Genomic DNA, 13,356 nt, shown 5'->3' on the forward strand with positions numbered 1-13,356 from the left:
ATCTCACTCACAGCAAAAAGCCACAGTCCTCACCATGGCCTGCAAAGCCCGTCACGATCTGCCTGTCACTGACCCCATTTCCTCTCACTCTTCCCCTCTGTCACTCTGCTTCAGCCACATGGGCCTCCTAATACGCACATCAGCGACCGCTGCACTGGTTGTTCCTCTCCCTAAAATACTCTCCCCACACGACCACATAGCTCTCTCCCCAGCTTCCTGGAATACTCTAGTTATTTATTTGACCGCACAGCAGGGCACGTGGGATCTTAGTTCCCCGACCAGGGATCAAACCCATGACCCCTGCAGTGGAAGTGCAGCATCTGAACCACTGGACTGCCAAGAAGTCCTGGAACACTCCGTTTAAAATTACAACCGGCCCACACTCCCAACCCTCTTTAGCTAGCTCTAGTGTATTCCTCTTCCCATAACACTAATGACTTTCTGACACACTCAGTGATCTCCTTATTTCCGACTTTAAATGGCTGAATCCACCACAGGAATGTAAGTTGCAGGAGGACAGGGATCTTTGTCTTCTTGTTCACTGTCTTATTGTCAACCCCTAGAACAATGTCTGGCACAATGATTAGATGAGGGGAGGAAGGAGAAATGAATGAACTGGGTGCCTTTGTGAAACTGCAGCTAGGGCGGGGACGGGGAGGGAATTCTCCATACCCAGATGGGCGATAAACTCCTGAGAAATGTCCATCCAGCGGAGCAACTGCTGCAGGAAGCCGAAGGCGAACCGTTTCTCAATGGAAGACGTGTCCAGTTCCATGTCCTTAAGGCCCCTGCGTGCACGCAGAACGAGAGGTCAGCCCAGACGCAGAGCCGCCGTGTTTCCCGCCTCTTTCCAGTTCGGCCTGGACTCCCCCAGGCCGTGCCTCCGCTTTCCAGGCCCCACCCTTCTTAGGCTCCTCCCCTCTCTGGCCCCGCCTCTGCCCCCAGGCCCCTCCCCCATCATCTTCCTCTCTCTGTCTCCGCCTCCGCTACCTAGGACTCACCTATCCCAGCTTTTGCCGGGGTTCCGCCCACTTTCCCTACCCCTCCCGGGCCAGCCTTCCAGCCCGCTTGCCTGGTGACCGCGTAGCCGTTCATCTGCAGGAACTTCAGCAGCTCCTGGGCCTTCTCTCTATCTCGTGCCTTCTCCTTGGCCGTGAGCGTGTCGTAGGGAACCAGCAGGGGGTGCGTCCCACCACCTGGGGCAGCAAAGACCAGAAATCAGGGGCGTGGGGGTTGACCCAGGCTGCTCATTGAAGTGGTTCCTGAAGTTGAGGGTGTGCATAATTATAGTAATAAAGACAGAGATAAGAATAACCAAACATTGCTTTCAGAGTCTCCTCACATCCTCACCACAGCCCTACAGGAGTAAATGCTGTGGTTATCCCCATGGTAGAGACACAGAAACGAAGGTTCAGTGGGGTGAAAGCAACTGTTCAAAGTCACACAGCTCTAACCCAGGCCCTTATGACTCCGGAGCCTGTGACTAGGGGACTACGGCGAAGGGGAGTCTGTGCGGCGTGGGATGGGTGCCTCACCCTTGGCTTCCAGCTCCTGTTTCTTCTTCCGTCCCCATGTGTTGTGGTAATTTTCCGCCAGTTGCTCTGCCATGGCCTGGGAGAGGATGCAAAGGGTCAAAGCCCACATTCAGAGGATGTCTTCCTCTCCCTACAGACACCTCCAGTCCCCAAATAAAGGATCAGAAGACTCACCTGCAGCTCCCGGGACAGGGTAACTCCGGTGAGGTCGGGGGGCTGGGGGTTGTAGCCTTCCCGTGGATCATAGGTCTGGGGAGACAAGGGAAAGATGGACGGACTAGCAGGAAGCCCAGCCCCCAAGCCAATTTATCCCCCCTACCTGGCCCTACACCCCTCCTCTGTGCCCTCTCCTTAAGTCCCTGTCTCTAAGCCACCCTCCTCTCTTCTGCCCTTTGCAGTTCTTCAGACCCATGCCCTCTCCCTTCCCAGATCTCTCAGCCTTCTCCTGCACCCCCTCCTGGCCTTTCCCCTTCTGCTGACCCCACCTTTTTCCCCGTGGCCCTTATCCCCCTCTCGACCCCACCTCCTGCCTGGCCCCACCCTCTCCTGGCCCTGCCCCTTATTCCAGCCGCTCACCACCCCCTCATGACCCCGCCCCCTGTCCCAGCCCCGCCTCCACCTGGGCACTTTGGGATATCTTCCGGGTTTTTTTCTTCTCCGTCTTCTCCTCCTCACCCTCCCTGGCTTTCTCTATCGTCCATTCCCAGGCAATCATGGCCTTCAAGGACTCCTTGATGGGCCAGCGGTAAATCTCTTTGTCCTGGGGTAGACAGGAAGGAGTGGAGTTGGTGGAATGGGGTGAGAGGGAGGTGGAGGTAGGAGCCCCTGGCTCAGCCTCACTGGCCTCCAGTGTCCCAAAAGGGGAAAGCCCTGACCATGTGGCTAGGAAGTGGTCCAGTCTGAATTCAATCCAGGTGTCTTACCTGTCCTGTAACAGAGATTCCCAAACTCTCATTATCCCCTTTTATACATGAGACTCAGAGAAGTTAAGTTGTATGGTCAAGGAATCAAACCCAGTCTCTCCAACTCTTTCTAAGAGAAGGGACACTAGGAGTCTGGGGTCTAGGGGAGGCAGCCAAGTTTGAGGAAAGGCAAAGTCCATGGATGGGAAGCCTTAACCCACAGATCCAGCTAGATCCAAGCCCACGAAGCTGCCTCACCCCTCCCTGATCCCCCAAATTTTGGACCCCCAACTTGGGCGCCAAGGCTTGGTCACCTTCTCCGAAAACGTCTTGTAGGGCCTCAGCATGGGATGGGTCTTCAGTTCCTCATCTATGTTCTCCCCATAGGACCAGTTGTTCTGGATCTGGAGGTGGAGAGGGGACAGGTGGGGGCAGTGTCACTATGGAGCTGGGCGTGGGAGCAGGATGAGGTGTGGACACACACTGAGAGGGAACCCTAGAGGGGCTGAGGGTTCCAGAGGAGGCTGTGAATCCCAGAAAGAGTTATGGGTCTCAGGGAAATCTGGGGCCCTCCGGCAGGATCTGGGTCTGGGGGAAAGCTGGGGTCTTGAGGAAGGCTGGCAGGGGTGGGGGTTCCTGGGGAGGGGAGGACCATGACGCCAACCTTGTCGAAGGCCCACTTCTCGTGTGTGTACTCCGCAAACTTGTTAATGAAGGAGTCCAGCTTCTCTGGGATGATCACACTATTAGTAGGGTGGGGTCAGCAGATGTTAGGGCTGTGGCCCCTCCTTCCACCTCTGAAACCTCTCCTTCTCCCAGCCCCCAGGCCCCCCTCCTGCCCCCAGGCCTCACTTGAGGGTCTCCACAGGCCGAGGATCAAAGTTGCCTTCGGCATCCACCGTGGCCTTTTTCTCAGCCTTGGATGAATATGAGGCGTCCACGTAGTCGGGGGGCAGGGCCCCTGCGATGGCACACAGGCAGGGCATAGCCATGCGGTACAGCTCTGGGTCATATTTCTGGGGAGGTCAGGGCGGGGGGGTGTCACTGCAGGCCTGACGGAGCCTTCAAATCCTGGAGCACCAGGACTTCAAACTCACCCCTCCAATCATCATCCCTCTTTCTTGAGCCCTCAAACATGAAGTATGGTCTCTCTCCCTGAAACCCAAACCTCAGACCCACCTGGACTCTCAAACCACCCCTATGCTACCCCCTCCAAGCCCCCAAACTAGAGGCCCATTCCCTCTTCCATAATGTTCAAACCAGAGACCCAACTCATAGATTCTCCTAGATCCAAACCTGCAGAACTGCCTCCCTCCCTGAACCCCCAACTTTGAGGATTTCATTCTGGATCCCTGACTTCGGGCCCCAGACCCTCCAAACCGGCTTCTTTTAGGGCCCTTGGGTGCCCAGACCTTATGGGCCAGAGAGTCAAAGATGCCCCAGAAGAGTTTACGGGTGAGGTGCAGCTCTTCCTCCGAGGTGACCCCATAGTTGGCCCAGCCTGTGGGGAGGCAGTAGTACTTCCAACAACGCTCATAGTGGTTGGTGAGGAGCTGGGTGGGAACAAGAGGGGGACACATAAATGAGGGGGACATAAACAGGTGGCAGACGAATGAAGGCCCAGGGAGGCCCCGGGGTGGGGGTGGGAGGTGCCAGTGCTTTTAAATTATGAAGGAGGTGTGGATTATGCAAATGATATGCTAATAAAGGGGGGAAGGCATGTGTATTGGGAAGTGGTCCTGGACAGTTTATTGTGTAAATTTGGCACTCTAATTCAGAGTCAGGATGCGCATTAAATCAGAGCTGGATTTGTCTGGTGTTCTTTATACAAATAAGCATGCAGATATTAATCCATGGGTAGGGTTATGTGCAAATGGGCATACGGATGAAGTGATCTGTGCTTATGTGAATTAACATGGCAAATAGAAACATAGGCAGCACCCCATGCAAACACGTGGTAGCTGGGAAGAGAGCCTCCACCAGCCAATATGCAAATTTGAAATGGGGGCTGATTTAGATGTATTATGCAAAATCGTTAAAATATCTGAGTTGGGGGTATCTCCTTATGCAAACTAGCATGCAAATGAAAATATAACAGGAGAGACAGTGTGCAAATATTCAGGATAGCTGTGGTACTATTTACTCATATAAATGCAGTCATTTGAATAGTGGAAGGCCGGTGGTCTAAGCATGCAAATAAGCATGCTAATTAGAAAAAGTGTGCCCCACGCAAATATATGCTAATTAAGGTGGGGTTGGCTCACTGTTATGCGAATTAAACGCTAATTAGGGAGTGTTAGAGGCACCAATGACGCAACGTGAATGTTAAAGAGGTTTCTATGGGGCCCGCTGCCCGCGCGTTTTCAGGTTAACTGGCCTAGGCGGTGTGATACAAATGAGCCCCATAGTCCGAGGGCGGAGCAAGCCGGTGGGTGGAGCAAGCTGGTGGGTGGAGCATGGAAATACGCAAGCTGAAGAGGGCTTGCCCTCACCTTGAGCGGCATCTTGGCGAACTCGTTAAGGATGGGCACGTCGAACACCAGGCGCCGCAGCAGGTGCTGCAGCATGGACGGGCGGATGTACCTGCGGGGACATGCACGGGGCGGGGTTATCTCACCCTGAGGCCCGCCCCACCCGTAGCCCCGCCCACCAGTGTCCCGCCCCACCTGCAGAGCGCCATCAGGCATTCCTCGATGACGTCGCGCTGCGCCTTGGTGAGCGATCGGCCGCGGGACAGGCGGTACACCGTGTGAAGCATGGAGTCCACCATGATGGCGCGATGCTCGGTTCCCGCAAAGAGGGGCGCACACTTGGTGATGAGCGGCAGCACCGCCAGGCACAGGTAACGGTTCAGCGCTAGCGCCATCTCCGTGGTGCTGAAAGTGGCCTGGGGCGCAGGGTGGGGACATCAAGCCCTGACACCCGCCCAGGATAACTCTGGGCAAACGACCCGGCCTTCTTCTGATCTTCCCCTGAAAACTTCTTCTCCCAGACTCCACTACCCTTAGTACTTTGGACTATGCAAAATTTCAAATACACGCAAAAGTCCAGGAGCCAATGAATGAACCCTCATTACCCAGATTAGGCTGTTCTGCAGACACCCACCTTCTGCATGCTTTTCCTCTCTACCCTCGCCTTTTTTCCTGTAATATTTCATGCAACCCCCAGCCATATATCATTTTATCCAAAGATACTTCAATATGTATCTCCATTCAGACAAGTATCAATACTTCTATTTAACATTCCATGCTGCCATTATCACACCTTACAGAATTAACGAAATCTCTTAATAATCATGATCAGCTTTCTCTAATTGTCTCAAAAATGGCTTTGCATTTAGCTGCGATTGTTTGGATCAGGGCCCCAGGAAGACCCCCATACTGTACTTGGCTGACAGGTCTCTCCATCAGCAACTGTTCCTTTTCCTCCCCCACTTTTAAGGCTATTTATCTGCTGAAGAAACTGAGTCATGGGTCCAAAGGAATTTCCTACATTTTGGCCTTGGTTGGTCGCTTCCCAGTGGTGTCAGTTAACTTGTTCCTCTGCCCCCTGTATTTCTGATAAACTGGTAGTTATAGATTCAAGTTCCGGGGTTCCCTTTCCCAATAGGGAACAGTCATTTCTCCCATCTTAAGAAGAGCCTTCTCTTGACCAAGTTCACCCAGCCAGCACATCGCCATTTCCCTGCCTCTTCTGTCACCAGCTTGTGTAGACTGTCAACACTCGCTGTCTCCAATACCTCACCTCTCAGCCTCTCTCTGAGAGGGGCTCTCTCTCTCTCTGTTTATTTTTTTTTTGGCTGCACCGCATGGCATATGGGCTCTTCGTTCCCTGACCAGAGGGCAAACTTCCACTGCGCCCCCTGCAGTGGAAGCGTGGAGTCTTAACCACTGGACTGCCAGGGAAGTCCTCCCAGGCTCTCCTAAACCCTTTCCCATAAGGCTTTAGCCCCACCACCTCACTGAAACTGCTTCCCCCATTTGGCCAAACCAATGGTGAGTTATCAGTCTTCATCTTAACTTGGCATTGTCACCTTCTGTTATTATTGTTCTTGTTGTTGTGCACGGGTCTTTGTATCTCCACGGTGCTGAGCCATCACTGAGAATTCTTTTTTATAACCTGAGGTGTTGGAGATTTCCACCCACCCTTTCCCAGAACTCAAGAGTTTTTCTTGGTTTTTGTTTTCTATCTTGATGGTGGGGGAGGGAGGATTATGATATGTACACAAGTTCAGAACAAACAAAAGTGCTGCCACTATTCCCATGACACATCCCACTCTGGAGGCCGGGAGAGTGGCCAGACTGCTCACCGTGTCCAGCGAGGCGGCCGCCCGCATGTCGGGCAGGAAACCCACATCTAGCACATGCAGCAAGAACTCCTGGTTCTCGATGCCATACACGCGGTCCAGGAAGAGCACCATCGACGCCTTGTGGTCCGGCACAAAGGATGCCGACATCTTTGGCTGTACCAGTGCCCCATCTGTGGGCAAGAGAGCGGGGTCAGGGCTGCCCTTGGGGCCCCTCTGCTTCCTCCCCAGCATCACTCCCTTGCTGAGTCCCGCCCCTCCGCACCTTTGCCCAGGGTGGGGATCTGCAGTGGGAGGCTGATGATGCCCACGAGGTCATCCAGGGGCACGAGGGAGCGCAGGATGGCGCGGATCCGCAGGGCCTCGCCTTTGCCGGCTTCGATTAGCTGGAGAGGGGAGGTGGGCATGTCATCAGGCACCCCCTGCCCCATATGGTCATTCCCCCATTCCACCCCTTCCCAACCCACTGGCAGGTAAAGACTCCGTCTCGTGGGGCTAACTCTAGAATTCCCAGCCCTGACCCCTCTGCCTGTGCTTCTCCCTGCAGCCCTGACTACCACTGGCTTTCATTGCCTGATCTCGCGCACTGGACTGAGAGCTCTGTGAGAGCGGGGCCAGGGGCTCTCTCAGCCACTGGTGTGTCCCCGGCATTGCCTAGCCCAGGACCACACGCATAGCAAGAGCTAAATCAATGTTGCTGACTGTCTGAATGAAGAGGTTCAAGGTTGGCTGTGCCCGCCCCCCAGCCCAGCCTTCAGGTCTCACATGCATCTCCGGTGCACAGCGTCCCAGCAGGTCGATCAAGGCAGCGTAGAAGGACATGATGGCATGTCCAAGGTGCACCCGGTTTTCCTCGGGGGGCTCCTCCCCGAAGCTGCAGGGGAAGGCGGGTGGTGTGAGGAGGCAGTGAGGGGCTCGGGGAGGGTGGTGGTTCTGTTGAGGAAGGGGCAGGAGACTCACAGCTCACGCCGCCGGTCCCTGCGGACTCCTGGGCCATCCCTCGCGGGGTCCTCGGAGATGCGGATGGCCTCTTCGATGGTGGCCAGCAGCCCCGAGCTGCCCTCGCCCCGCAGGGCAGGCCCAAAGCACTCAGGCTTGCGGATCAGCAGACGCACCACCACATTGGCATTCTCCTCCACGCTCTCACCTGGCGGCTCGCGGGGTCAGGAGGCCTCATGAGCCACTGCCCAGGGTCCCTCCCTGGACAGCCCCTGACCTGGCACCTCAGGGGTGAACGTCAGGCCCCCGTTGACCTCCAGACCCTGCCCCGCGCCCACTTGGAGGCATCCCTGCCCAGGCCAGGCCTGTGGCCCAGGATGTGGGCCACACCCGAGGGAGGCTTTGGCCAGTGACCCCCAGCCTCCCGCCCTGTTACCGCCACCCCTTGCCTCACCGTTGACGAAGACGGCAAAGCGCAGGAAGTCCAGGTAGCGCTCGCCGCCGCAGGGGTTCCAGCCGATGTCTGGGTACCCTTTGGCCAGGAGGATGGGGCAGCTTTGGAGGCCACAGCCTGCCAGGTAGGACACCACCTGGGGGCACAGGAGGCTCAGCCAGAGCCTATACCCACACCACCTTCCTCCCCGAGGCTCAAGTCCTTGCCCATCCCTGGAGCTCCGCAATCCAATTTGGATCCCTCAGCAAACAATAACCCTCATCCTCCACCATCATCTCCCACCTGGACCATCGCAGCCACCTCCTCCCTGGGCTCACTGTTCCCTTCAACCCCTAGTCTGTCCCCCACACAGTCAGAGAGACCCCTACTGTCTCACTTAGGGCTAAAGCCAGAGCCCTCGCTGTGGCCCACAGACCCTCCACACAATCTGCCCTTGTCAACTCCCTGCCCTCACATCCTAGCACTCACCCTGTCTCCCTCTGCTCCAAGCACACTGCTCTCTCTGCCGTTCCTCAGACTCATCAGGTTCACTCCTGCCTCAGGGCCTTTGCACTGGCTGCTTCCCAGCTTGGAATGCTCTTCCCCCTCACGTCCATATGGCCCCCATCTCCTTCAGAGCTTTACCTGAAGGTCACTTTCTCAGTGAGGCTTTCTCTGACCACTTGTGTCTAAACTCAGACACCCTCCCGACACTTGACATTTCTCTCCCTTGCTCACGTTTTCTCCTCCTTAACACTCGTCACTAGCTAATACACCACATATTTTACTTCTTCATCTTGTTTAGTGTCCCTCCTCCCAACTAGAATGTCAGCTTCACAAGGACAAGGATTTTTGACTCTCAATCACTGTCATACGCCTGCTGCCTTGGATGGGTCCTGACACATAGTAGATGCTCAAAAACATTTGTTAAATAAATAATACTATAATAGTAGACAACTGTTAGAGAGTGCTTACTGCTTTGTAAATGCTTTCGTGAGTTAACTTATGTAATCCTCAGAACAACTGTACGAAATTGTTTCTATTATATTCATTCTACAAATAAGGAGATGGAGGCCTGGAGAATTTAAGCCACTTGTCCAAGGCCACAGAGCAAGAGAGTGGGGCTGGGAGTAGGGGCGGGGAGTTGAATCTAAGTTGCTGAGATCCAGAGCCCATGCCTTTCACTGCTACACGCAGAAGCAGGGAGCACAGAGGGCCAAGAAACGTGCCAAGCCCACGTGGCTGGGGAGGGTGGGTGTGGATTTTCACTCAGCCCTGTGAGCGAGTGACTGGGTCCTGTCCCTTTGCTGCAAATTATTCCCCTTCTGATTCAGTTCTGGACCATGCACAATGGCACTCATAGAGTGGGACCCAAATCAGCAGGTGCCCCAAGCGGCCAGGTATGGGCCAGGCCTTCTCCCTCCACACCTTCTCCAGATCCTGCTCCTGCAATGCCAAGGCCAGCTCGTTGTTGTCGATGACGGAGGCAGCTGCCACATCCAGGGGCGTGGAGCCCTGCATGCCTGTCGGGGTGAGAGGCAGTGAGAATGCTCTTCGGAGGTGCCTAGCTGACTGTCTCACTTTTGCTTGCCTCACCTCCTCCAGGAAGCCCTCCTTGACCACCCCTTTTCCAGCCTGGGTCAGGTGCCTCCTCTGACTGTGCTTCTCCATCCCAGGCCTGACCAGTCCAGGCTGACACTGTCTGGGATGGGTTTGTCTACCCGACTCCACTGTGAACCCCATTAGGGCCAGGGCCAGGGCTGTCTGGGTATCCCCAGCACTTCTCATTACAGGTCCAGATCCAGGGTGAGTTAAGAGTGAGTATTTGTTAAATGACTAAGTGAGCCAGCGGAGAGTGGGGCCAGCCTGGGTGGACCGCCAGGAGTGGGCTCGGGGTTCCTCACCCAGGCCAATGCCGCTGTTCTCCAGCAGGTAGCTCAGGTGGTCAAACATGGAGCGCTGGTTCTGCCGGCTGATGCGGCAGAAGTAGCAGAGGAAGCGGCAGCAGCTGGTCACCATCTTGGGGAAGCGGATCTCCTGGGCAAGCAGGGTGGGCTGGTGGTCAGTGCCTGCCCTCCGGGGCCCCCTCCCCTGAGCTCGCCGGCCCACGCAGCCCCCTTACCTTGGATTCGCCACCCCCAAGGACATTCACCATGACCTCCATGACTGTCTCATGCATGCCCAGCGCCCGCATCAGGTTCGGGTGTTGGTAGAAGACTTTGTTGTTCATGATGTTCCTGTGGACAGGTAGAGTGCGTGGAGGCAAGTCCAGGGAGAGCCTCCAGACCCTTGCAGGAGCCATCACCACCACTGTGGTAAAAGTTAACATTTCCTGAACTCCTAGTCTGTGCCCGGCACCGCTCCCTTTACAGATCTGAACTCATTCAATCCTTATGTCCACTCTGGGAGGCGGGAACTAAAATTATCCCTCTTTCACAGACAAGGAAACCAGAGGGTCCAAGGTGGGCTCCCCTGGGGCGGAGATCTCTATCATGTTGCATGTTGTAACCCCAAGTGCCTAGAAAGGGCCTGGCACACAGTAGGTGCTCAATAGATGTTTGCTGAGTGAATGAATGAGGCTCACTTGGCACTGAGTGCTCAAGACTATTGTTATCATAATTATTATTACTGTTATTACCGCTACATGAGCTCACTGAAGCCGCACCACAACTCTTCAAGATAAGCGCGGCTCTTCCCCAGTTTAGAGATGAAGAAACCGAAGTTCAAAGAGGGTACATCTTGAGCCAAGAGTCACAGGTGAGCAGGAGCTGTTACCCAGGGGTGGGTGGAGAGGTAACGGGGTGGGGGGGGGTGGACATTACCTAGGGAGATGGGCTAGCTGCTGGGAGGAGCACACCCCCCTGAGGATGGAGCAGAAGTAGGGAAGGACACATTATTGCGTCCAGAGGACGTGAGCCGGTGGACAAGCTTGAGCCGGAAGGTCTCCCCTCCCTTCCCCGGGGACGTGCAGCGTCAGGGGAGGGGCGGGGCCTCACCCAATGCTCTGGATCATGAGGTTTTCCTCCTGGAGGCCCATCTGCACGATGAGCAGGGACCGGATCTGGCCAAGGCACTCAAGCAGGCTCATGGTGTCCTCCACGGAGGAGGGTGAGATAGTATACGCCCGGGGCAGGGCACGCAGCAGCTCCCCGAGCCCATCGTACTGCCGGTGCAGGAGGCTGAACATGGCCCGTACCAGCTCGGGGCTCTGCACGAAGTCCTCATGGGCCCAACGCACCACTGTGTGGGACACCAGCTCCTGCAGCGACTCTGGGAAGGGGACACAAGGGTAGGAACACTCTTCCTGGCCAGGGCCTTGAGCGAAAACGGTACAGAGGGCGCCCCTCTTTCCAGAGGGCTTCTCAGTTACTAACCACCCACCCCCCGCCCTCCCCCTGCCAGGAGGGGGCGGATTCTGGCAGATTTTGCTCTGTGGCTCTAGGAGTCTCCCTATCCTCTTCACCCCATACCCAGACCGTAAGTGCCCCCCTAAAAGCTTTAGGAGGAAAAAGCATTTGTATCACTGCAAAGTACCAGAGCGTTATTCTGAGCGCCTTTGAAAGTGCAAGTGGTAATTCCATTTGTTCTGTAAAAACACTGCTGATTTTTCATCATGGGAGACAACAGACACAAAGAAAAACTGTGAAGACTTTGGTGTCATCTGAAAATTATGTCAAAAATGAACTCTTTTTATTTTCCCTGGCGATGTCCCCAGGACTCTCCTCTTCTATATCCAGCATCCATTTCTCTCCCTGTCTCTCTTTCTCTCCCAACCCTTTTTCTTCCCAGGATTTCTGGGAGAGAAGACAGATGTCTCCTGTGTCTCAGGGTCAGGAGAAACCTTCCTGCACTGGCACTGAATGATGGTGTCAATTCATGACCTGTGACATGTCCTACCTTCCTTCCATCTTCTCTACACGATCTGGACCCATCACTTCTGACTTCATATTCTGTACCTCTCCTCCGGCTCACTCTGCTCCAGCCAGACTGGTCTCTAAACGCACCAAGCATCTTCCTGCCTCAGGGCCTTTGCACTGGCTGTTCCATCTGTACCAATCATCTTTCCCCAGATCTTTGCATACCTCACTCCCCCACTCCAACCTCTCCATCTTTGTCCCTCTCTCTCCTCTCACTCAGCTTTAGTTTTCCTCTTAATATGTGTGGCCATCTGACATTATGGTTTATGTATATTGGTATCTTTTGTAATATTCTAAACTCCTTGAAGGCAGGGACTTTGACTCTCCCCCTATTACGTTCCCTGGCCCTACCAACAGTGCCTGGCCCGGAGTTGGCCCAATAAAATTTCTTGAATGTTATAGAATAAACCCTCCACCAATGTTAGGGACTCTCTCCTTGTTATATGGTGTTAATATCTAGTTTGCCTAATGACCCATGGGCCCAACATTTATCACGACTGCTTTCCTAAGCCCTCAGCATAGGAATCATTTCACCAAGAAATAAGGGAAAAACAAAGAAAAGCCACAAGTACGTGGAAGCCATGGTGGTGCAGGAGATGCCCCATCCCAAGGTTGGATGTATGCCTCTGCTCTGGCCGCCATGCACCACACTGTTCCAACACACACACTGTGCAGCCCCAACTTCGGGGCCACGCCTCCAGCATGCCTCCCCTCTCACCCCTCTCTCCACTCCTCCTCTCTCATTAATACCCATCCACCCGTCCCTTGGGCTACTCCTGGTGGCCTGTCTTGGACCCAGAAACTCCCCAAGCGCAGGGCTGCTTGGCCCACCCCTGTGCCATCCCTGGTGGCCCCGGTCCTCACGGGGTTTGTGCTCCTCAGCAGGTGGCTCCTCCTCCGGTTTCTCCTCCTTCTTCTTCAGCAGCCGTACCTTCTCCAACAGGCTCATCAGGCGGCTGCCCAGGGTGGCTTCTTCCTCTGGTTCTTCCTCCTCCCCCGCCAGCTGAATTCCTGGAGGTGGTCAAGAAGAGAGAGCGTGTCATTCATCCGTTTCCTTATTCATCTGCTCTATCATTTCCTTCTTTATTCATTCATGTGTTCACTCACTCATTTCTCATTCATGTGTGCATTCACGGGGGGTTCCATTTGTTTCTTTATATGTTCATGTTTGTTCATTTATTCATTCCTTGAATCATTTGTCTTTTAAATCAACTATTGCAAGTATCTTCAAAGAGCTAAAGGAAACCAAGTCTAAAGTATTAAAGAGAATTATGATGGCAATGACTCATCAAACAGAGAATATTAATAGAGGTAGATAATATAC

At 54.5% G+C, this 13,356-nt stretch overlaps 1 protein-coding gene across 4 annotated transcripts in view; it reads right to left on the reverse strand.

Moving 5' to 3' along the window:
* Positions 1-13,356, reverse strand: part of RYR1 (ryanodine receptor 1) — a 117,656-nt gene that overhangs the window by 60,548 nt on the left and 43,752 nt on the right. For all 4 annotated transcript variants that reach the window (XM_067718094.1, XM_067718093.1, XM_067718091.1 and 1 more), the window contains 21 exons: positions 12,897-13,043; positions 11,112-11,385; positions 10,238-10,352; positions 10,020-10,152; positions 9,544-9,638; positions 8,137-8,272; positions 7,704-7,890; positions 7,509-7,617; positions 7,009-7,129; positions 6,747-6,916; positions 5,104-5,324; positions 4,930-5,020; positions 3,850-3,990; positions 3,290-3,453; positions 3,102-3,180; positions 2,752-2,841; positions 2,155-2,295; positions 1,710-1,784; positions 1,536-1,611; positions 1,073-1,196; positions 673-788 (listed from right to left, as the gene is read on the reverse strand). In XM_067718094.1, coding sequence (XP_067574195.1) covers positions 673-788; positions 1,073-1,196; positions 1,536-1,611; positions 1,710-1,784; positions 2,155-2,295; positions 2,752-2,841; positions 3,102-3,180; positions 3,290-3,453; positions 3,850-3,990; positions 4,930-5,020; positions 5,104-5,324; positions 6,747-6,916; positions 7,009-7,129; positions 7,509-7,617; positions 7,704-7,890; positions 8,137-8,272; positions 9,544-9,638; positions 10,020-10,152; positions 10,238-10,352; positions 11,112-11,385; positions 12,897-13,043 — 2,805 coding nt within the window. The remainder of the gene's footprint in view (positions 1-672; positions 789-1,072; positions 1,197-1,535; positions 1,612-1,709; positions 1,785-2,154; positions 2,296-2,751; positions 2,842-3,101; positions 3,181-3,289; positions 3,454-3,849; positions 3,991-4,929; positions 5,021-5,103; positions 5,325-6,746; positions 6,917-7,008; positions 7,130-7,508; positions 7,618-7,703; positions 7,891-8,136; positions 8,273-9,543; positions 9,639-10,019; positions 10,153-10,237; positions 10,353-11,111; positions 11,386-12,896; positions 13,044-13,356) is intronic.

Source organism: Pseudorca crassidens, chromosome 20 (assembly GCF_039906515.1).
Source record: "Pseudorca crassidens isolate mPseCra1 chromosome 20, mPseCra1.hap1, whole genome shotgun sequence".
Taxonomy (NCBI): Eukaryota; Metazoa; Chordata; class Mammalia; order Artiodactyla; family Delphinidae; genus Pseudorca; species Pseudorca crassidens.